Source organism: Crocodylus siamensis, chromosome 4 (genome assembly GCF_052110815.1).
Source record: "Crocodylus siamensis isolate JL-2025a chromosome 4, ASM5211081v1, whole genome shotgun sequence".
NCBI classification, from domain to species: Eukaryota; Metazoa; Chordata; order Crocodylia; family Crocodylidae; genus Crocodylus; species Crocodylus siamensis.
This window is the reverse complement of record NC_143398.1, coordinates 176447481-176472409: the sequence shown is the minus strand read 5'-3', so window position 1 is coordinate 176472409 and position 24929 is coordinate 176447481. Positions and strand designations below refer to the sequence as shown.

Here is a 24929-nt window from a genome sequence, read left to right as displayed (position 1 = left end):
TATTAACTAAAGTTGGCAGATACCACATTTCAGCCTACTGACTTCAGTTTATCAGGAGGTAATAAGATACTGATATTTTCTAAATAAGCTATACAAATGAGAGCTGATTTGGGCCTTGACAAATGTTGATCTTTCTGGGTTGTTGTTATGCATTTCAAATGATGTTTCTTTCAGGTTTGAGAAGGAGAGAAAGATCCAGGGAATTATTCAAGTGTTCCAAGAAAGCCTGTTAGAAATTAATTGGGGTTTTGTTTCCACAATAGTGGTACAGCTGTTTGAATAATGTGCTGAATAGCTTACAGTGATACACACACAGGGTGAGAGCTATTATATAATTTACAAACAAATCACAATGATATGGTTGTGTTAGCATATCAGAACATCCAGTAAGATTCCAAGGCAATGAGTGAATTTGAATTAATCCCGAGAATAGGAATTCCAGAGCTACATTTTAATGTAATATCAGGCCATCAGTGGCAATGGATTTATAAAGAGGAAAAGCTTACAGCTGATATCTTTTAAAAACAAGTAAGTTGTTTGTCTTCTCTTGTGTGGAGACCTTTTTTCCCCTCTGGCAGCTAATGATCCGTAGAATTGTATAAGTAATCTGCTAGTGCATGTTGGTTCAGTTTATATCTCCACAGTGGCTCCAAATGCTTTGGTTACCAGCCATTTTAGATATGACCCTAGACTTGATAAAAATCAATAAATAAATTTAGCCTTTCAAAAATGAGGGAAATTATCGCCACTTATAAAGTCAATTATGCCTTCATAATTTGGAAGAAAACCAAGGTATTCTGATACACTACTCTGTTGTCTTTGATTTCATAGTTGATTGCTTAACCTTCAGACAGCATAGATGCATAAAAATCACTGTGCCATCGATCAGGTCCTGAACAGATCTTGTGCCCCTAAGGGGTCTCACTTCATCTTGTGCTTTTTTTTTTTTGTGGTCTTAGACGAGTCTTAGATGCCAGATATGTTATGAAGGGGCAGGGAAGTTGAGAAAAAGGGAAGCTACAGGGACAAAGAGAATGTGTCATTGGAAAAGGATATGAATTGTGTCCCTCAAGATCGTTGATTTGCTAATCCAGTGATTAGACAGCATTGCCATTTGGGGTTTGGATTAGAAAATTGGCTGAGTTTCTACCCAGGGAATACTTCTCTTTATGACCTACTATATTTCTATCAATGAGCATTGCTTAACACCTAAGTAGAGCTGTCAAAGGATTGGAGGAGTGAGATCAGAGGTCTGAGTAATGGGTTAGCTGCTGTAGTGCAGAATGTTATAACCTTCCAAATGTATACAGGTATAACTAAATGTATGCAAATATAACTACGCAACTAGCAATATTTCTTGGGTCACATTCTTAATTAGTTTGCCAGACTATTGTAAAAGTAACTGTAAAGTAAAAACTAACTACATTGATTACTTTTGGACACCCTGGAGCCTCTTAACTTTTGAGAGAGCTCTCTTTTCATCTTTCGTTAGAAATAATTAAATGATAAACATTGTAGTTTCTATGTTTTTGTGTCCTTCCTTAGTGATAAACATTAGCTCTTACTTTGCACCTGTTGCAGTGTGCACGTGCTGCACAAAAATGTAAAACCGTGCATGCGATTACTGACCAACAAATTTAATTGCCTAAATAGACTCTGTGAGAAGTCTTTCCACCTAGTCCCAACTTTTCCCTACCTGTGCTAATACTGCATCGCCAAAATTAAGAGAAAGTTTGACTAAACCACGTGTGTCCCTGAAGGCTTTCAAGCAGATGCTGATGGAATGTGAGGTTTTCTTTTTGCTTCTTGTATTATATTATAAAAGTTAATATAGTAATAAAATAATTAAAGTAGGCCACTTTAATAATATGTTTTTATATTCTTATCTATGTATTAATATGTATCACTACTTTCTAAATAGAGTGAATCCAAAACATTGTGTATTCAGATACAGTTACTATTAACAGCAATAATTTCATCAAAACATATTTATGTCAAAAGCAGTTTATTTACTCGGTACCCCCTATTTTCCATTTCACTAGTTCCTGCATTGCTTACAGTTTAACATGTTTATGTTTGGTTTTTTTATTACAAGCTTCCTGAAATTCTGCAAGCAGAGGTATTCAGTACAGCATTTTTTGGTAGAAAAAATGCTATAAACATCTTTATTTCTGTTTTTAGATTTCATAAGCTGGTTATAAAAGCTGGTGTGTGTGCGTGTGTGTGTTCGTGTTCTCACAGAGTGCCTACAAATAGCTGAAACAATCAAATAAGCACAAATGCCATGAAATATTTTTAAAATGTTTTATTAATAAAGTGTCCTCTGTGTGTTTATCCAGAAATCCCATTACATTCATGAGCATTACTTACCGCTAAAGAGGAAGTTACCTTCTAAATACAAATTAAAAACTTACAACTTAACATCTAATCTTTGCTTTCTTCCTGTTTACCTATCTTTTAAATTCTGTCTATTGGGTGCACTGTCCTCAGCTTTTAGAAATCAGCTGCTGCTCCTACCGTACCTTTATCATTATTTCTCATATATTCTTTTTTTAAATGTTCCTTTATTGAAGTTACAAGCAGGAGTTCCAATATACTACAGATAAAGTAAATATTTTATACTGTTTTGTTTAGAGCAGAATTTAGTTTTGGGGTATTGTTGAAGAATTTTTATTATAAACATTTGGAAATAACATGATTATCATTTGTATCATCAGAATGTGCATTATCAGTTGGCAGTAAATTCTGGATGCAGAATAGGTGAGCTATTAAGCTTTCAGAGTACAAGTAGCATTTGGAAAACAAATTAGGGAGAAATTCTTAAGGCTAAAAATCCTCACATATGTTTAGCAGCCAAGATGCAGAGATATCTTACTAGGATGGTGAATACGGGAAAGTAAACTGCATTCTATAAATCATGTGTACTTTATCACCTTGTACTGCTTAGTTTCAATCACTTCATTTTATTTAAAAATGTAGATAAAGGACATTTCTGTGAAAGAAAAGTGAAGTTGGTAGAAGCATAATGAATGATATTCATAATGAATGACTTAGCAGAACCTAGTGTCTGTTCTGTTCACTATGCACTACTGAATGGCACCGCAACTGTCATCACTGTGTCAGTCCATCATTGTTCTTGCAAGTGAGAAGAAGACTTCTCTGAAAGTTTAGGGGTTATTTGCAGGCTTTCTTTGAACTAGTCGTCCATCATATCCAAATTCTGGTCATGGAGCAAAGATTCTTGGATGGCCTAAGCCTGCCTACAAAATCGTTTCAAGATCCTCCCTTACACCTCACACTAAAGTATTGGAGTTCCATTTAGCATACATGCTCCAAACTGTGTGTGTAATGGGCCTGTCCAGTACCCGACTGTTAACAAAGGTAATCATCACAGACCTGGCTGAATTCCCGCTGCTGGATGTTTCCTAGGATGCTGTGTGTGGAGCCTGTCTGTTGAAATATATTTAAGCTCTCCCAGTTCTTGCTACTACTGTGCCTGTGTTTGGTCTCTGACATACTTTCTAGGCACACATTCTGTCTGTTACCCCCATGTGAGTTTGACCTCACAGTTCATTTGCCCTAGACTCCCAAGCCCTAGTGTTGATCTCCTTCTTTCTCCCACAGTACCTTCACTGAGGTCCAACACTGTGGGTGCTCTTCTGTTCCACTCATCTCTGTTAGGGTCACATGATAGTTGCAATAGGTAACACACAAACTTTGCAGAAGGAATTTGAAAATTTAACAGCACAAAATGTATACCAGTCCTGATGCAACACCTATGTGGCACTCCTTGCCTGCTCATTACCACTCCAGAGCATTCTTTAGATGTAGGTCAGGACCCTTCAGAGTGTCCAGGATCTTCGTCATGCACAGGCTACTTTTCTGCTTCTGGTTTCTTTTTCCTCTCCTGAAGAGGCTGGTTGTCCTGTAAGGTTACAGCATCTAATACCCAGGTCATCTTCACCATGGTATCATAGCTTTCCATCAACGATGTATTGCCTGTTTACAACCATTGTCAAAACTGTTTTTCCTAGTCTGCCTGTCTTCTTTGTCCAAGGTTGTTCATCTGAATAGAAGCCTAAATTCGACAATCTGGTTTCAGTCCTTTATTATCACCCCTTGAATTTCATCCCAAGATAGAGGTAAAAATTCTACAGAGGCAGTAAGCTAGCTTCACAATTGAAACAGAGCTTATATTTTGGTAGAGATGCGTACAGAACTAGTCCCTTGTCCATAGACAGATCCCCTCAATTGCTATGCAGACTCCTAGGATGCCCTATTCTGAGCAGTGGTAGGCTACCACAGGCTGTTTTAAAAGTTGTGACAGCCAGTGTTGTCTTCTCAAAATAGTTGCAATAGCCTTTCCATCCCAAGGTTGCTAAATGCATTGGAGTAGTTTCTTTGAAGATTCAGGAATACATTGGTTACATTTAACTTACTTTTAAAGATGTGCAAATATACCTCTAACCAAGTTTTAACTTTTTTGTTTTACTTGTGAGTTTAACAGGGAAGATTTCTGCTGATTGTGCATGGTTTGATCTTGTGTTTGTGTGCTGGAGCTGTCTGTGTAATGAAATATAATGTGCAGGGTTTTTTGTTTTTTTTAAAGAGTGAAAGTCTTGCAAGATTATCAAGGCAGCATTCAACAAAAGGGTCAAGGCACCGGTCCAAACCCGGAGGAGAAGGTAACTGGAAAGAATATTTTTCTATTAAATAAGCTTGAGGGATATGAATAGAAATGTCATTAATTTTAAGTGACCTTTTTGACTTCTGCTTGTGTGTGCTGAATGCACATAACCTGCATTTATGAATCCAGATGTCAGTTTTTCTACATAGATTGTGTTGGTGGATGTAGTTGCCCAGTCCAGTGTGTCCGCATTTTCCATACAAAATTTTAGAGACTAATTTAGAAGTAAATCGTGGAATGCTTTGCTTCATACGGTATCAGGACTAAATGAAACTTTGTGCACCTCAGTTTTTATTCTGATATGGCAATGCTGAAAACAATGTTACTGAATGTTTTGTATTTCTATTTCATAAAGGTACGTACAGCACTTTTTGAAAAGATTACACATTAATTTTTTTTTAAGTATGCTTTTTACTCTGGTATTGGTGTGCCTTTGCAAGACCCTAAGTTACTAAGGAACTCAGCAAGGCAAAACATAGTGTTTCCTGGTAATCTGGAAACTGACTGCTTATCTAGGAATCCAGGATTTCACAATTAAATCTGTTGGTAAGACGTGGACAAAGAAGTACATCTTGAGGCTGTTCTTCAGTGTGGCTGGGCGCATGCATTTTAACTTACAGCAATGTAATAAATAGTACAGCAAGTTGGGCACAAATATGATGGCCTTTTGATGAGATCACCATATTCAGAAGGTGGTTAGATGAATTCTGCACTATCTAGGCCTTTTTGAGTAGTTTTTGCACATAGCTGTAATCTACCTCATGGATTGCAGAAATGTGGTTGATTGTGGCATTTTTCATCTCTGAAGGGATGGAACACAATTTCTTCATTGGTCATAAATTATCCTCTTTAGTCAAGTAAAATTGAGGATTCAAGTAAGATCCCTGGATTACAGACCATTTTGATGACTATTAGGGAAAACTCTCCTAATTGTTGAAACAAGTATGTATTTGGTCACATCCTCAAAGTATTTTCCCCAATTTCTGCATCAGTGTAAACTAGATTAATCTTAAACCAGTATTTTTTTTCATTCTGATTTGTTTTTACCTAGATAGTCCAGTTCAGAAGAAAGGCATTGTCATCATTTTTTACTTCATAATCTATGTGACCTACCGCAGGGGTCAGCAACCTATAGCCCATAGGCCAGATCTGACCTATGGAGCTGGGGCTTAGGTGGCATTCAGTGACAGGGTGGGGGCTTTGCCTGGTGCTTTGTGGCTGGGCGAGCAGGGACCTTTCTCAAGCAGCATCACAGCAAGGCAGTGGGGAGAAGCAGTGGCAGGGAAAAGTAGCAGCAGCAGCCAGTTTATAACACAGACCTATCCAGTACCTGAGCTGGGTCATTCCAGCTGGCTGCTGCAAAATGTTGCAAACTGTTGTCCTACAGTATTTACAAGTAAATGTTAGGGAGCATGGTGACAGAGTTGAGTCTTGTGGGATTCTACTGCAGCCTGTCTTTGGGAAAGAGTCAGATACTCCATTTGCTTTCTGGAAACAGTTCGGAAAGAATGAGCACAGCTAATCAAGGGCCATTCTGTCCGTGCCTACCAGGATTTGCAGCAGCTAGCACAAAGCTGATCAACCCCGATCAGGTTCTTGAAGCCTGAATGGATAAGATCACGGGGCTGTTTGATGTTTGTGTGATTTGGCTTCTCTGATCCTCTCTTCTTTCAGTGAAGGGAGATGGAACTTAAGAAGGTAGTCAACTCAGATATTCATGTCAGATTTGGGTCCCTTAAAGGCCTGAAGATTTGGACTTCATAGGTTTAAAGATGTGTTTCATAACACAAGCCGTTTTGAGAGAAGTTCTAGTATATCTCTGTAGCAATGGTCACCTACCAGTGGATCTCAGGCCTCTGGTAGATCTTGGAGCCTCTTGGAGTTGATCTGAGGCTGGAGTGGGAGTATGAGTGCCTGAGTGCGTGCTCGCGCGTGCCCAAGCCCAGCAGGTCAATCCATGGGGGAGGGAAGGGGTGTGGGCTAGATCAAGGCTGCTGCGGTGAGGGACAGTGCTGCAGAGGCTGGCCAGGTAAGACTTACCTCCTGGGGAGGCACACCCCCAAATATTTTTTTTCTTTCTCTGCCTCAGCCTGCCTCCCCCCACTCCCCACAGACTTACCTGCTGGGTGCAGGGGGAGGAAGGGAGGGCGTTGGTGGTGGCAGTGCATGGTAGAGTTTGAGTTTCTTTTAAATGCCGAAGGTGATCTCATACTTAAAAAAGTTGGAGATCACTGCTCTATAGCCTTCTGCCACGCATGCTGGCTCTTTGTCCAGTTTGTATGTAGTTAGAAATGCTCTGTAGAGTTTTGTCAAGGTCTGTGTTGGGGCCTAGTTTGAATTTAAAGTAAGGGTTGGAGATATATCAGTCTTTAAGAAGCCTTCAAGCCCTACACAGCATTAGGTATATGCTTCTGGAGTTTGAAGCAGCCTACTGCTGGCCATTGTGGAAGTAATACAGAATCACTTATTTTTCATCACAGTTGCTCTCTGGTGGTTTGGAAATTCTTTATTTCAGACAAATAGACCCATCGCTGAATTTCCACCTGTTGTATTCCATCTAATCTTTTCCTGTATTTTCCCTATGGCTGGACTAGAGTTATATCAAATCTTCTTTTTGTTATTTGATAAGGGCCAAATTGCCTTTTCTTTTTGGTATATATTTGGTGTTATTAGAACTCTGATATTAGTCTCGTTGACCAGTGAGAAGTAGCCAGGGGGATGGTAAGGAGTATAACAGCCAAAGGGAAGTGGCCTGAAATTGTGGTAGATAGGATTTTATTGCTTCATTGAGTTACATCCTGGGTTCTCTGTGCTTTTAGCGCATCACAGTGCAGTATCCTCAGGATCAGGCCATAAAGTAGAATTCTCAAGATTTTGTGGAATCAAAATAGAGCTAAAATGAATACTTATATTTTTAGGCATGCATTATTTTGTTGGATCTCTCTGCTACGATCTGTATTAAATTGGATAAAAGCAAAATTTACTGTTGTATTTGTTATTATTCTTTTTGCATTCTTTGGTCATTTTCTTCTTCAAAGCTGCCATTATCATGGATGTCAAATAACTACCCTGTCCGACTGTTATGCTATGAAACCATGTTATCTGTGATCAGCTTAAGATCAATTTGAGTTTAACCAATTTAAAAAGTTTACTCCAAAATATATTATAGTATTTCTCTAAGGCCCTTCCCTACTGAAGAACCTTTATGTGCATACTTGAATTGCTTCATTCACACTGTTATCTTCTGCATGCTCACTGAAAGGTAACAGAGCTATGAAGGAAAAGAAGCATTAACTGTAAGCTTGCCCTGAAACCTGAAATGTGAAGCTACTAATATTAAACATGAGCTAAAATGAAGTCTGTACCAAAGTCATGGTGGGGGTGGAGGGGACCCAAGTTTGTGGCTGTATTAGATTACCATGCCATCATGACTAAACCCAGATCAGACCAACTAAGTCTTCTGGTTTGGTTTTGTTTTTGCTTTAGTGTAACGTTGGTATCAAATGCTGCTTATCAAACATTGTCATGATTTGGTTTCAGATTTTTCTCATTTAAACAGATGCAGTACTGTAAGCTTTCCTCATGTTGCCCTGCCTGTGCACAGCAGCTGTCTATCTGATCTGATCTTTCAGTCCCTGGCCTCTGTGCTAAGTTGGTTAGTTTTGACAGCGGTTCTGAGATTTTGACGCTTGCCCATTTGGAAATAGACTTGGATCACCACAAATTCATTCCTATCCTATAAGCAATTTAACAGCTATTGGAAGGTAACGTTTCAAGTTTTTACAGATTTACTGACTTGGGCTGCTTACCAGAAGATCCTACTGACAGTCAGTCACAGATGCATTCCCAGTCTCTTGAAAATTTTCACTGAAACAGCTAAGCTGCTAACTTTTAGATGTCTCCTATAAATGCCACTCCTGTATTTTGCAAAAGTTATAACCAATTTTATTTGTATTTTAAGGTCCTTCATTAGAGCTGATTAGGTCGCCACCTTCAGTTAGTAAGTGTACTAAACAAATATTGTATTTTTAAACTAATTAGTTCAAAGATTCATATAAATATATTCTGAATAATTATTCCCATAACTTTTATGTCAGGAAGAAAGGATTCTAAAAGTGGTACAACTAGAGACTCACCTGAAAAAAAGTCTAGTTCATCACATATGAAAGGACATGGTAGGAAGGATACAGTAGAAAAACAGCTAGGTAAGGAACAAAATTGTCTGTTAACCAGGGTTTGTATTTTGATAATGCAATTGGAATTTCTGGTTTTCAAGGAAATGCCTTGAAAGTTTTCGTTTTTCTGATTTAGACAAAACAGGTGTTATTCTTCACGCTCCTCACTCTTGCTGTGTAACATCCCCTCTGTACTAACTTCTCAGCAGAAATGAGTAATCACGGTATCATTCTAAACAGTGCTTTGATTGCATGTATTGATATAATTTCCCTCGGTTCTGAAACTGATTTCTAGTTAGTTATGTCCCAGGTGGCTAAGGAGAAATGCTAACACGTTTACATCATACTGTGGGTAAAATTTGGCCAGTTCCCTTTTCAGAAGGAGCTAGGGTTCAATGTTTTAAAACTCTTTAGGCATTTAAATATCTTTCTGAAAAGCCAACATTTTAGAAACCAAAGTCCCATTGACCTAGACTTGTGAGTCAAGTAGGTGTTTTGAAAATGTTAGTTCACATCTTAAGTAAAGACATTACTGTCAGCTTTTAATAATCTTATAGCTGAAAAACATTATTGGGATCCTGTTGCCTGTAAACTGATTTTTACCTCATGGTGACCCTTGCCTGATTTCTTTAGTTTTCTTTTGCCACAATGTAGTATTTGTTTTCTGATGTATTTGTTTAATTTTTTAATATTATTTTAATGTTGTTTTATGTTTTTAGCAGTAAGTACATTCAGTTTTCACTTTACTGAGACTTTTAGTTCTTTAGGGCAGTGGCCATTTTTTGTTCTGTGTTTATATACTGCATACCAGAGAGGTTCTGGTCCATGACTAGGGTACCAAAGTGATACAAGTAATAATGGAATCAGAATTCATGGTGGAGGTGATATCTTTTATTAGACTAACTAGATTTTTGCAAAAAAAATCCTTTAATATTTTATAATTTATTTGCAAAACTCTAGTTGGTCTAATAAAAGAGATCATCTCTACCATGAGTTCTGATTCCTTTTGCCTCTAGACCGATATGGTTACAACCTGGATACCTGACGCAAGTAATAATGCACACTTGTTAATAGTAACATTCGTCTAAGCCTGTGTTAAAGCCTAATGCATTTGTATGAGGGCTATTATAAGTTTGATTGTTGTCAGGGGACTTGGCTTTGTATTCATACATTTTTAATACCAAATCTAAGTCAGAGGTGGCCAAGGGGCACAAGTGGCAGGGGCGGCCTCTGTGTGACACCTGGCAGGTCAGAGAGGGAGCAAGGAGAACAGCAGCAGATAGGATAGGGAGCAAAAAGCAGAACAACAAATGGGGCAGGGAGCACAGGACAGGAAGCAGAAAGCATCACAGCAGCTCAGGGAGGGAAATGGATTCCTGTGGTACTTGGGGTAGGTGTGAAACTTAGCTGGTGGCATGCCTGCCAGAAAGGTTGCCCTCCACTCATCTAAATGAATAAATATGGGGTGTCAGGAAGAAAATAGGGTTGTAGTATATAACTCGATCTGTGAATGCAGATGCAGCCATTGTGTTGCATAAAACTGGATTGAGAAGTACAGTTGCAGTTCAGAAGGAATAAATGTAATTTGTGAACCTGGTAGTTAAGAGAATATACCAGGTCTTGCTCAACTGGGCATATGGGGAACAGATTTACAGTAGTTGTAGATATATTTTTAATTTATTTGAACTTTCAGCTAACTAATAGATGTACTCCCATTTTAAGTAGGTACAGTTTTATTTTCACTGTTGTAATATAATTTACAATAAAACTAATTGTATAGCAGTAGAAACTATGCTAATTAGAAAGCCAGTTTATTAGCTGCATGTCACATTAATTTGTCAGTGGTCTTTCAAACAAAGTTAAATTACTCTGTTTAAATCACATGTGATTGGTGTGTAGTTAAGGAAGCATGTGAACAACCTTCTTGAAAAGAATGGATGCTGTTACAGTGGGTAGTACTTCTTATGTTAGAGAAGTATTTTATGCATGTTAGGAGTAAGTTACATAAAGAAACCTGAATATTAGGATTTCAAGCTGCTACCCTGTATTTCCATATCAGAAATTGATTTCATGATGCGACTTGGAAATGCAGGCAGGAGAAGTACAGAGGAAATCTGGTGAATTTGTATCAAAACCTCAATTTTTAATACAGTGAAAAATTCTTGGAACATCAGTGAAAAGACTCAACAACTGAAGTTTATGCTTGTCAAGGGTGTTGTCATACCTGAAAACTGCTCAGGTGATGCTTTGAAAATCAGAAATGCAAACATGTGAGAAGGGGTGTAGGTAGGTAGGACTGTGCAGAGCTTTGATCCCTGATTCAATTTGGTGGAGATTCGTCCCGATTCGGTGGCTGAATCTCTGAATCTGAATTGAATCAGAGGACCCTTTATTCTCTCTGAATTGAATCGATTTGGAGAGATTTGGAAAGATTTGGCAATTCGGGCATAGACACAGTGTTAAATATTTTTTTCTACATACCTCTAGGTAGCAGGCAGCTGTGAATGCTGCAATGATGGGGTGCATAGAGTGTCCCACAAAAGTCCAGGGTGGTCCCCAGCGTGCTCGGCAGCAGACCCAGAAATGGGCCAGAAGAACTTCCGGTCCACTTCTAGGTCTGCTGGGGAGCGTGCTGGGGGGCCCCCTTGTGCCCCCCAGCTCAGCGACTGGTGCTTCCTGGGTCTGGGTCCCCCCACGGCCAATCACCGAGCTGGGAGGATGCAGGGGAGGGCTCCCCAGCGGACTCAGAAGTGGACCAGAAGTAGTTCCAGTCCACGTCTGGGCACTGCTCAGCATGTGGAGAGCCCCCCTGTATGCCTTTGGAGCATCTACCCCAACATCGCAGTGTTCACAAGTCACTCTGGTACCTTGAGGTATGTAGAAAAAACATTTAAAGCTATCTCTATGTCCAAATAGCTGATTCTCTGAATTGGCTTTGAATCTTCAGATTTGGATCCAGCTGAATCAAATCGGGGACAGTGATCCAAATCAATTAATCGAATCACTGTCCCTGATTTGGGCCAAATCTGAATCGAATAGGGTCCACTTCGCACACCCCAAATATGGAGCAGTTGGTGAGCCTGTCAGTACGGCAACAGATTCTGCAGTGTTTCAGACTATATCCCTGATGTATATAGTGCATATCTCATTGTAAATTATTTTATGTCAGGAAGAAGGGAAGCTAGTAAAAGTGCAGCTAATATTTTGGTTGAGAAAACTGCTAGCATATTGAGAGCTGAGTCTATCACTACAGTACAGGAAAGAGGTAAGAAAGTACAGTGCTCCGTATATATGCGTTGAATAGCATTTAATAATGATGTCTGTGTTTTACCTTTGAACCAACTGTTACAATATACAACATCAGTAGACAACCTTTTCTGGCTGTGGGCTGCGATGATGCACCTTGGGTCAGAGGCAGGCAGGGGCTAGGACTTGCCTACAGCCTGCGGTGTAAAATACTCTTTTCTAATCCATCTGAATGTTTTTGTATTCATTTTTATTCCTACTAAAGTTTTGGTCTTACTGATACCTTTAGCAAAATTATACTTGTGTGAGGTTAAAAATATTTTTTTTTTTACTGTCTCATTCAATGTCTCTTTGTACAGTTCTTATGAGACAGGGTAAAAGAATGCCTAACACCTTCTATGTGCTATCCATTACCTTGTTTTATACCTCTTGTGGCTATTTTATTTCTTCAAAACAGTTTTAGTCTTTTCCGTGCCTACCGTCTTTTAAATTACATGTCTGGACCTATTCTACTTTTTTTTGAGCTGGAGTGATATGAGATGTATGTCTTTACCTGGAATGAATATATTCAGTTGATTTGTGCAATGCTCTTATTTTTAATTTGTCCTTCCATTTATTTATTTATTTATTTATTTTGGCTATGGGTTCTCAGCAAGGAGTGACTTCCTCCCCTCTATCTCATTGGGCTGTTCACAAATAACATCCCAGGTCTTTTTTTTCTTTTTTTGAGTGATTGTCAGTTTCAAATCAGAAATATTCGTAAATAGTTTAAATGGTTCCTCCAATATGCATTGTATTGGAAGGATACATAACATTGTCCCAGCACTATTGTTAGCTGGATTTCAAGTCAGCAGTTAACGAGAGTTAGGAGGCAGCTCCACAAGCTAATTGAAATTGTGCATACCTAAAGCATAAGATACCTAATTATCCCAGTGCCTTTCTGGCTGCTGATTATGATGGAGTATGTATGCTTCCCTATGCCAACTGAGAAGATTCAGATCAGAGATTTAGGTCACTGACCAAAAGGCCTTCTTGGATTGCCTGAATTACCCTGTTCAAACCCAATATTTATACCTGTTCCCCTTAACAACATTTTCTGATTGGTCATAATCAAATTCTTTTTATATTGCTAAAGCCCTGGGAACCCTAAAGAACCGATTTGTCAATTAACTAAAATATATGTTGTGAAACCAGAGAGAGAGAATTTCTTAGCTTTTCATTTTACTTTTTTTTTAACAAGACTGTTTTTAGTTTTCACAACTTATCCCAGAAACTTAACAAAGGTATATCTATTATAGCACGGACTTCAGCTGATACATCTGGTTACATCAGTCACCACGTATGCTAACATGCTTGTTCTAAAACTACAACATGCTCTGTTTGGGTTATTTATCTTATGGCATTCTTGCAGATTGATTCCTGCTAGGTCTTTTGCTTAATTTAAACCATGGAGTCTACTACTTGTTTAGCTGGATCTGCTGATTACTTTACACATTCTGCTGAACATGCCAGTTGTAACATCTGCAAAGAAGTTTGCTTTGCTGTCATTCAAGAGCAGTTTGAATTCTTTTTTTTTTAAGTCACATTCCTGACTAATTGCCAAGGTTGGTTCTGAAAATGGTGAAGACTGGCAGTTGTGTACATACACCTGAGAAATTAAGGTTCTTGACAGATTAAATTGACACCAGTTGTTTTAGCCTGGACTGGCAAAAATAAAGGTGTCTGTCTACTGTATTAATGTTTGAAGAGCAATCTAGAATTAGATATTTTGTTACTTGATTCATTGCAAGATACATATTGGTAGTATTCTTTACTTTCTTGATAACTCTTGATGGTTTTTACTACCAAATTAGTTATTGAAACTGAATCAGTCTGTCCTATAGCTATGCAATTCAGGACACCTATTACGTTTTAGTAAATACTTTGATATTACTGGGTAAACACTGCATCACTGAAAAAAACAAAACAAAACTATCTTGCTAGTAGAGCATGATAGATATTGGGAAACTCCTCCTGAATAACATACGCCTTGCTGCAATTGCCAGTAATTTACATAGTTCAGCCAGTGGTCAGATAAACAGCCTTTTGTAAATTTATAATGTTGTTTATTTGTACTTGGGCAACTTTGAGGTGCATCCTCATTTAACAAACAGATAGTGCTGTGGCTTGTTTAGTGCAGCAGTTTATTCTAAACATTTATTACATCTTTAACATCTTCCTCTATAACCTCTGTTATTCTAGAAGTACTGGAAATTAATAGCACAACAGATCATGTTTCAGATGAAACAGCTGCTAGTGTATTCCATGAGAAAGCTGAACAAGGAGCTGCAATAAAACGGCAAGGTAAGAAAAAGAAAAAAAACCTTGTTCATTGCCTTACAATACCAAGTTTAAGCCCATACTATTAAATCAGAAGTGTTGAAAAAAAAGGCCTGCAGCGCTGTCCAATCCAGCTCATGGGTCAATGGAGCAACCCCATGCACTGGGCCAGTCCGCATTCTGCATGCAAACTGGACCCAGCACCATACAGCCTGCAGTAAGCATAGGGAGTTATTCCGGGACACGTGCTGCGTGCAGTGCCCTGTCCATGCACTGGCATGGGGCTGGTCTGGATTAGGCCATGCTGGAGCCAGCACACAGGACTGGTCCAGCAGGCATGGCATACAGCATGTTACCCATGCACCTGTGTTGCATGCAGCATGTGAGGCCATTTCATCTCCACAAACTGCATGCACTGGCCCTGGAGCTCACTGTGCACATAGCATGTTAGGTTGGCCTAGGATATGTGCTGACTATAGCATGCTGGCTGGACCCAGTGCTTCACAGCACAGAATCCACAGTGCTGGCTGCATGCACCGCCCAAATTGATGCCCTTTGTTGTCTGTAACACTGGGTCCAGCCTGTACACTATGGGCAGCAAATGCCTTCTGCCAGCTTTGAATGCTGCTTGCACAGAGAACCCTGGGGCCCATGTATGCTGCACACAGTCCATGGGCTGGACCTGGCACCATGGGTGCTGCACAGGGGTTCCATCCCACTCTGACCCACAGACTGTCTCAGGTACCCTTATCCAGCCTATGGTCCTGGATGTGTTAAGTGAATTTAGGAAGGTAAACCCTACTCACTTTTTTTTTTTATTTAGCTGCTCTGCTTCCCTATAATGTAATTGTGCTAGTCAAGTTTATTATTCTGAAATTGCACATTTCCTACAAAAACATTTACCTTGTACTGTTTCCTGTTGTCCTGTGAGGAAAATGGCTTTAAAATTATAAAGACACTAGGTAACGTGTGGTAGGATAAGTCATATCTGCTACAAAGTTTTATTCCTGAATGCTGTGACAATAGTTATTTATCCCTTAATGTTCATCAAAGAATTAGTTTTATTTTTGGGTCTGTTTACATTAGATTTCTTTCTTTAGGAAGCTAACCGATTATCATTTTGCTCTCTAAAAACTATGCTTTGTTGTTGGGAAACTGTGAAGAGGACAACTGAAAATATATTTGTGGAATGGAATTGGACAATTTCAGGATACCATTTAAGTAATTGCATTTCCTCCTGCATATTTCTACATTATTGTAACCTGCTAACCCAGTACAAGATTTGAAAAGAAAATTCCATCCCCACATTCTTATTATTCTATTCCTTTAAACAGCTTAAGAACTTCCCAAGAGGTAAAGTATCAGGTAGTTACCATATTTTATGGCATTCTTGCAGATTATTTCTTGCCAGGTCTGGAGTTATAAGTAAATGTAAAGAAAAGACCTGAGATTAAAGCTAAAAACTGGACCTGTATTTTCTCCACATCTAAACACACAGTCTAGTGGGAGAGTTGAGGCCATGTATGGGGGAGATCAGAGGCTGGGTCTGTTACACCTGTGGCTTTAAATAAGGCCTGGTAGCCTTGCTAGTCTAATGAGATGGCAGTTGACCAAGTCATTTTATACATTTTACACAGGTGGGAAAGCTTCCCAGGCCAGTTCCTCTTAATCTGGTTGAGTGCAGGAAACAGTATTGTATATTATTCTAGGAGACATGAATTTCAATAATTTTATACACTTTGCTTTAATTAGAATGTATATAAGAGCAGCATACAGAACTTTGCTAGTGGTTTGGAGCGAGATATTTAGCTGATACAAATAGCCTTAACTTCATTGTTTTCACGGTGTTTTCTTCTGTGATACAGTACATAATATAACAGATTTGAACATCTTATTTCAGTGCAGACGTTATAAGATGCCATCTAGAATTTTTAAATTCCAACTGCTGTGAAAACAATTAATGAATTAAACTAGTTGGTAATGCCAACTAGTTAAGTTGTATAAGCATATTCAGCAGCTATCAAGCTTCTCATTATATCCCGTATCTTCTCACAGATTTGTTTTCTTGTGTATAAGTATAGACAGCAGTGTCTAATGAAAGAATCATTTAAATCTCCTTTGAAACACATTCTTTATTGGCTCAGTTAAATCTCTCTGCAGAAATAAACCATAAAAATCATTGATAATGAGTTCAAATGGCATGTTCCACTGCACAAGCAGTTTCAAGGCTGTAGGCACATTTCCTTTGGATGCTTTTCCAGCACTGAAGTTTTTTGTGATTTCCTAGTCAGCCTAATAAAAGGTATCATCTCTGAACCAAGAGGTCTAGAGTTTTGCATTTCTTTCAGCACTGAATAAGGCATTTACAGAATATCCCATACTCACTTGCTCTCCTGTATGTTTTCCTTGGTTGCGTGTCAGCCAGCCAGTTTTTCTTTATTTCAAAAGGTTAAATCTTAACTATAATATCCACTGCTACTGTAACTGCCATCAGAAAATTAAGTGGGCTCTTTCCTAATTACCTTCTATCAAGAACTAACACTCCTTTTTCTTTTACGATATTTATTAGGAGCCCTCATTGGCTAGCTTATGGTAATAGGTTTTTAAATATACCGCAGAGAATTTGCATACTTATTTCTACTGTTTTCATCCACTTTTCCTAACTAATATGCTTCAGTTTTTTAGCCACTGCAGCAGGGAGAGAGGGGTCATTCTATTTCTTGTGGTCTGTACAACCATATAAAGCATAGTTCTGCACTAAAGTATGGAGATTCTGTAACATTTCTTATGATAAATATGTCTGCTTCTGAATAGAGTTCCTTGATGTGTTCTGCTTTTGCTGACAACAGTAACTTTCTTTCTTAAAGGTTTCACGGGTACTCAACCTCTGGCCCATGGGTCAAACGCAGCCTGCAGAGCCTTGCAGTCCAGCCTCTAAGGCTCCCCCTAGGGTTGGTAATTTGATGGCAGGGAAGCAATGGCTATTAATATGGCCACCTCTGCCGCCTCCTACCAAATTCCTAAACCCTAACTCCCAGGTAGTTGGTCAGAGCTGGGCTGTGCCCCCTTTCTCCTGTGGGGCTGGGCCATGCTTCTGCCCTCTGCATCTAGATTGGGACATTGGGACTAGGGCCATGCCCCTACCCCTCTTCCCCACCCTGCTGACTAGGCCACACCCCCTTCCCTTCACATGGGGCCAAGCCATGCCCCCTTCCCCTACAGGGCCAGATGAGGGCCAGGCTACCCACCTTCCACCTCTCCATGTGGCCAGAAGGTTCCCACTGCACTTGCCTCAGGTGCCAGCTTCGGATGACTGGCCAGATTTGACCTGCAGACAGATGGTGTGCTTGCCCATCTTGCCAGCTGTGGGGGGGAACGTTTGAGCAGCATTGTATTATACTATATGGGTAGCTAGATTTAAGTGAATGGTCCCAGGCCTCAATCACAGTATCTTTTTAGTGGATATCTTAGAGAAACCTTATCATGTGAGAAACATTAGCCCTGGCAGATGCTTAATTACTATTTTGTACAGCTGCTACAGTATATTTCAGTTTACCTGATAACTTTCATAGAAGTTGCCTTTCAGGCACAGTTAATGTAGTCTACCTAAAATAAATAATCAAAGTGGAATTAAAAAGATTCTGTGTTTTACAATTCCTCAAGTATCTTTGACAGTCCCACTCAGTGACCTCCCAAACATTCACCTTTTCATCAGCCATTTATAGAAATGGAATTTATTTTTCTGTATAGCACACTTGGTTCTTACAGCACTTCCAAGGGATCACTGGTATTTGTGGTTACTCTTAAATGTTTAACATCCTCTGATCATTCACTGATTTTTTTTTTTCTAGTCTTTTGTCAACGTACATGTAGACTATTAAATATTTTCTGAGGAGAGATGTCTCCTATGATTTGGTTGTTTGAAGCAGGAATGTAACGGGAGTTTCAGGCCTCCACTTTTCACTCGCACTATTTTTCTTCAGGTACTTTGTGATCAGGAAATCCATTTTAATCAGTCAGGTTTATTTTTCTTCCTTTGATTAAACATGTTTCATTTAGTGAATTAAACACTATTTTGTAGGTCTCTTAATGATGGAGACCATGTTGTGATTCTCTCTTGGGAATACACTGCTACAGTGTTCTTAGTTCCTCTGAGAGTAACATGTTTGCTGTAATTCTGCTTTAGTATATGCTGTATAATTAGGTCATTTTTAGGGACCTACCTAAATCACAGTTTTGTGGATTTTGCAAGAAACAGTGGTAGCCGTGATCACTGGGAAATCTGGCAATTGGCCTCGATTTCCCATTTAAAAAAAAAAAAAAGGCAATAGTGTGGTAGATTGAGTGAAAGTGGCCTCCGCTGATCAACAGCAAAGGGAGGGGCTGCAACAAAATGCCAAAATCAGCTCTGTGCACTGTGAGTGGGCAGCTAAAAATCTGTTGTCTTGCTGCAACTTAAGTAAATCCCTAGTCATTTTTAATAAGATCGGCATTACCTCTTTACCTGTGAATTTATGGAGAGGGGGTGGGTTCTTTCAGGTGAATCTACCAGTGATACAGGTACTGTAAAGGTGATTTTGAATTATAAATGGCACATATCCACACACATATAATATGTACAGCAATGAAAAATGTATACCAATATTAGTAAATATGATTATTTAAATTCTACTACTAGTCTTTTTGTTTGTACCGTATAAACAACTTGCAGCTTGTAAAGAGACATGAAATGTAAGACATTTTTGTTTTCATTTTTTTTTATGCTGAACTTTATGGAAAGTTTAGTTGGGAGACCAGAAAAAAAAAATCCAGGAATTTAATCTGTACATAGAGTTAAATGTTGTTTTGTTTGATAAATGGCTTACCAGTGCTGTTTATATTTTAGTTTAGTTTGAAAAATAAGCTAATACTTCAAAAACCTTTCTTTGCAAAGTACCACAGGTCTTTCTTTCACCTTCTGCTTTAATTAAATTTCCATCTTCCAGTTTGTCGTTACAAGTCTATAAAAACACAGTTATTCCTGACCTCTTTTTAATTTGATGTATTTGTGAATTCTGTTCATGTTGAAAGTGACCCACAAAGCTTATTTCCCCAAATAGCACAGAATGGATTATTTCTCCAGTCACAAATGGTAAATGTCCCTTTTTAAAAAAATTGAAATATCCCAGGTCATTTGTACTTTGCACAATACATTATTCTGTAATCAAAGCTACCATTGCCCCTTGTTGCATTTGGAAACCCAGATGAGCTCAGCAACTGAATTTTATATGGCATGATATTCATCCTAACCCAGTAGAATATCGTTAAAACATTCTTTATAACTACTCCATGGAATGGACATAACCTTTACCAGACTACTTTGAGCCAGCTCTGTATTATAATAGAGCTCCTTGATAGCTATTATGTCAAAGAAATAAATATTTTAAGATGTAGCAGCAGGGAGAAACCAGCTGATGACATAAGTACAGCTGGTTTTTTTAAAGCTAAATCCATTTAGCAACCTGCACTTCAACTTAATTTTTGTTTTTAGTTCTATAAAAAGTGTTCTGCAAAAGTTTTTAATGGGAGATGTGCTTATTATGAAGGAAAGACTGTGTGCTTGCTTCCCCTAAAGTCAAATGCGAACTGTGACATCAGAAAAATTAGCAACAGCTTTATAATGTGAGAAGTAAAACTGTGCCACTAATAAATCACCTGCAACACATTTATATATTTTATATATAAATTGAATAGCGTAGAGACAATCAATAGACTTCAAAATGTCTTGGTGCTGTGTTCAATCTGCAAAAATTAACTTTTTCTAAACTTACAATCTTACTCATCAATTGAAAAAAGAAAGGGGAAGTCAAACTAGCACAACCCAAAATGTTCAGGGGAAAAAGTAAATAAATCATTTAAGTAAACTCTATACAAATTTGACCCCAATCAGCAAGGTCTCTAATCATGTGCTGGAATTTAAGTGTATGAGTAACTGCACTGACTTCAGAGAGAGTACAGCTTCTTGGCCTCTTCCAGGCTAAGATCAAGTACGACCAGCTACATGTCTTAGATTGCCTTAACACCAACTATGTTCCTATGTCGCTGCCTTGTGCAGGTTCCCATATTATCTTACAGATCTACAAAGCCATGTAAATAATCATGATTTTTACTCAGAACCTTTAGCAAGGGCTTTCTTCAGAGTTATCAGGGCTAAATTTAATAGCAGTGGAATCCTGTCTTTTATAGGGCATTATTGAAAAATATTAAATAGGAAAAGCCATCTCTTCAATATTTGAAGCATTTGAGCTGGGTACTGAGAATATTGGGTAGTTTTTTGTCTCCTCCCTCCCCCCCCTTATTTTTATATTTATCTGTTCAAAACTATTCACAATAACACTGCTTTGAAGACTGGGGAGTTAACTGCATTTTACTATATGATACAGTTAGCAAATATTTGAAAGCAAATTGTAATTTATTCTTTACCACCTTTGACTAAACTAGCTTTATGTTTTATATGTGGCTGAAAGGGGGAATCTTGTTCTTATTTTAATTGACTAGTTTTTGTAACAAGTGACATTAACTATACTGAAGGTTTAATAGGAAAAGTGTAACTAGACAAAAATTGGAATGCTGTTAGATGCGATCTAGTACATTTAATTAAATAAAATGAAAAAAACTTGTAATATAAAAAAAGACCCTAAAAATCCTAATGCTGTATTCACCCAAAGCCAAGATGACTGAAGATTTTAAGATGAACCCTCTCCCCCCCCCCCCCAAATAATTAGATGCTACACAAATAAAATTTATACTTTTGAACAATAATTTTCCATGTATAGAATCTAACTGTTGGGAAGAGGTTGTCTTAAATTTTCCCCCCTCATTGCTGTAGCAGGGCAAGCATTGGTGGAGCAGGGCAGTGGTAGGCAACAGAGGAGTCAGGTAGCCTGTTCAACCCCCTACCTTGTCCCCTGCCACTTGCCCCTTCACCTCCCTGTATTCAAATCCATGATGAGGGGCTTTTTTCCCCCCATGTTGGTTGGGGGTACCTCATTTTGGAGTTGAGTAAATACAGTATATGGAATATTGTCACGTTTTTCCTTTACTTTCATTTTCACTCATGTTTTGGATATATCTTAAATACAAAGTTAAGAAAAGTTCACCATATTATAAATGAATATCAAGAATTAAAAAGAATATAAAATTGTACTGGCCAGTGCCCTTTTTGGATTGTAGTTCAATGTTTAAATATATTTTAAATAAATCAGAAAGAATTTGATAGGCTATTAAAATGTATTTTATAAGTGAGCTTATAGGACTTTTGTGTCTGATTTTTTTAAAGAAAAGTATGTGTTGTAGTGAGTTAATAAATTAGCACACCAAAGTGGTTTGCTTATAAAATGGGAAGTACTGCAGTAAGAAAATAGATTTGCCTTTCTGACTTTTCTCAATATTGGTGTTCTTCTCATTTAATAGAAGAGGAAGCTGGGAATATTTCTTCTGAAAAGCCAGTGGTATCTGAGAATGGTGAAGTGTCTAATGATCTGCCACCTCATGCCACCCAAAGGTCTGTTCGTATCTCTTTCTCTTTTAATCTAACTAAAACAGATCTAAAATAGGCAATTAATTTGAAAATATGGTAGGACACTTTTAATAGTAAATTGCTGCTAATGACCTTAAACTGGCAGAATAGTGGATATTTTTAACTTTGTTTTCATCTGTTTTTTAAAATAACCCTACTTATTTGTTTTCCTTGAAACTAGTAACTTTAGATGCATTCATTCATTTTACAACCCTGCCTTTTGTTGTTTTAGAAGAATGCCCCGCCCAAGCAGTGCTAGACCAGCTCCACCTAGAATCAAACGACAAGAAAGTACAGAGATTTTAGTTCCAGAGAGGTAAGAAAATGTGTGCAAGATATTCTTATCCTATCACATCATACTGCAAACAGTGTTAGAATACCAGAATTCATACATGCATGACTATGCAAGAGGTTGCAATGCTTGTTTTACTATTTCTACAGAAACAATATAGCAGCAAGAAGTAAAATTCAGTGCTGATATCCTGAGGCTTTCGAGAGCAGATAATGTCTGCATTTTTGCAAATTTTGGAACAGTAAATTATACAATGGTAATCTAAGCCAGCACCAGAAAAGACCTAGGAACTATGCAGGGAAAATGGAGGATAGAAGCTGGCTTTTAAAACTGTTTCTAATTACCAAAATGGAACAAGTGTTGTTCCTGAGCTTTTTCTTAATGCATAAATGCACTCTGTTTGAAAGAAAAAAATTCATAATGCTTATGTGACAAAAATACAGGTCTGGCTAATAATCTTAATGCTGGGCTACCATGGAAAATGGCACAAAGTAGTGTTTAGTCTCTTATTGGTGGGGGTGGAATTTGTAGTCTCTCCTACCTTAGAAAACATTTGGTCAAGTTCTCAATGTGTTTTAAATTTCCATTATATGTCTTTCAGAAGTGGCAGTGGCAAAACAGTCTCAAATGTGATCATAGACAAACAGAATTCTGATGATGATGATGATCAGTTTGTGGTGGAGGCAACTCCACAGCTACCTGAAATGCCAGAACTGGAAATGGTCTGTCAATGTCACAATATAGAGTATATTTGTTTAGTTTTGTCATTGTCTGTTCTTTTCTCATATGCCTTGTCTGAACACTTTTTATTTTAGATCCATTCATGATTCCTTATAACAAAAAGCTCTGTTGCTTTCTTTTTATATGTAGGAACCACCAGTGGAGGTAGATGGAGAAGAGAAGCATGGTAAGTTTCTTTGCCTCATTCTCTTTCACCTGTAGCTTATAAGCTATACAGGACATAAAAAGAATCATGAATAAATTAGAGGAAATAACAGAATCTCTGTAGTATTTTGAACTTGTTTATAAATGAGTCTGTGGTTGTTCAGGACTGATTCATGTACAATTTGTTTGGCAAAACCAAGCTTTTCTTACTGTAGCAGAACATACTTCCTATCTACAAGGCAGATCATCTGTAGATCCATCATGTTGGCAGGAGTTAAAACACCGCATACACTTTTTGAGTAAATTCAGTTAACTTACTGTGGCAGGTACATCTTGCTAACTCCTTTGAGATAAGAGCTGGATATCTCAGTCTTGTGCATCCATCTCTGAACTGCTCTCTGAGAAGAGAGCCCTAACTGCCAGGCTATAGGTGAGCCTGGGGTAGAGATCTTGTCCATCCCTACTGGTGGAATCGTGCTTTTGTGCAGCAAAGAATACTAGATTCATTGTGCTAGAGAGAAGGAAAGCAAGCAAGAAGGATCATGACTTGATATTAAGGGTTGGAAACCTTTTGGAGCTGTGGGCCAGATGTCACTGAAGGCTGCTGCATCTCCACAATGCTCTGATCCTTGTCCCCGGCAGCAGCACTGACTGATCAAAGCTACTTTTGGAAAAGTGGTTCTAGAGGTTGACATGCTCATTACTTAAACCAAACATCAGTGCCTCAGATTTGAATCCATCTTTACTTTTGTTAGGCAAGATTTAGGCAAACGTCTTCCTTAAATACATGTGTGTGTGTGTGTGTGTATATATATAGCCAAAATGTACTGGTAAGCAAAGGCTTAGAGATCAAGTTATCACTATATATGGTTTGTACAATACTTAAATTATCCTGAATGGGACGTGCTTTAAAAATGCAAGAGATTATGTTTATTAACCTGAATCTGGATTTATAGAGAATGCTGCCTTTAAAAATTACATTAAGGTTTGTATTGATTAAAAGTAACTTAAAGTAAAGCCACTTACAAACTTGTTATCTCTATTATACAAATGAGAGATGCCATTTTACTACAGTACAGTTGATGCTAGTCCATGATTCATTTTCATTAACTGGAATTAAGTAATCTGCATTTAGTTTATTTTTTCTAATTATGTAGAACAGTGTTTGTATTAAGCAGCATTGACAGAAATATTGCTCTCCAACAGGTGGGCTTGTAAAACGAATCTTAGAAACAAAGAAAGATTACGAGACATCCCAAAAATCACTGAATTCTTCAGAAAAGGTAACAAGATAGACTTAAATAATGGGTTCCAAGGAACTGTGAATGTCAAGTATTTTAGTAGTTCTCTCTCCGGTGTTTAATGCATACATTTCCCCCCACTTTTTTCCCCCCCATCTCTTCTGTTTTCGTATCATTTTCAGTCCTTGATTTTTCATGTCTCTTTCTCTCTGTTTTAAATTGTAAGTTTCCATATTGGTCTCTATCTTGCATTTTTAATGTCTTTCAGTCTTTGTTTGTGTAGCTCTTTTTACAAGTTGTCTGTCTTTATCCTGTAGGGTTTCTTTTCCCCCACATTTTTCTAGCTGCAATAGCCATATGTCTGTACTACTAATGCTCAGATGTAGCTGATTTAATTGTATTGTAATTGAAGTAGCATGATTTTAACAGGAATGGTACACTATACGCAAGGAGTTTTATAAATTTCAAGATGCTCTAGTTTTAATTGGGTATAATCTGAATTTGTACAGCTATATCATTGTGATTT

At 38.1% G+C, this 24929-nt stretch overlaps 1 protein-coding gene across 5 annotated transcripts in view; it reads left to right on the top strand.

Moving 5' to 3' along the window:
• IFT54 (intraflagellar transport 54) overlaps positions 1 to 24929 on the top strand; it is a 64971-nt gene that overhangs the window by 20599 nt on the left and 19443 nt on the right. For 3 of the 5 annotated variants that reach the window (XR_016441995.1, XM_090044985.1, XM_090044982.1), the window contains exons 7-15: positions 4610 to 4685; positions 8649 to 8687; positions 8785 to 8892; positions 14350 to 14451; positions 21880 to 21970; positions 22218 to 22301; positions 22879 to 22999; positions 23148 to 23184; positions 24369 to 24445. Coding sequence is in view for 4 of the 5 variants with exons in the window: in XM_090044985.1 (XP_089901111.1) it covers positions 4610 to 4685; positions 8649 to 8687; positions 8785 to 8892; positions 14350 to 14451; positions 21880 to 21970; positions 22218 to 22301; positions 22879 to 22999; positions 23148 to 23184; positions 24369 to 24445 (735 nt within the window). In the remaining variant the exon portion in view is untranslated. The remainder of the gene's footprint in view (positions 1 to 4609; positions 4686 to 8648; positions 8688 to 8784; positions 8893 to 14349; positions 14452 to 21879; positions 21971 to 22217; positions 22302 to 22878; positions 23000 to 23147; positions 23185 to 24368; positions 24446 to 24929) is intronic. The other 2 variants (XM_090044983.1, XM_090044986.1) reach the window with 2 other exon arrangements.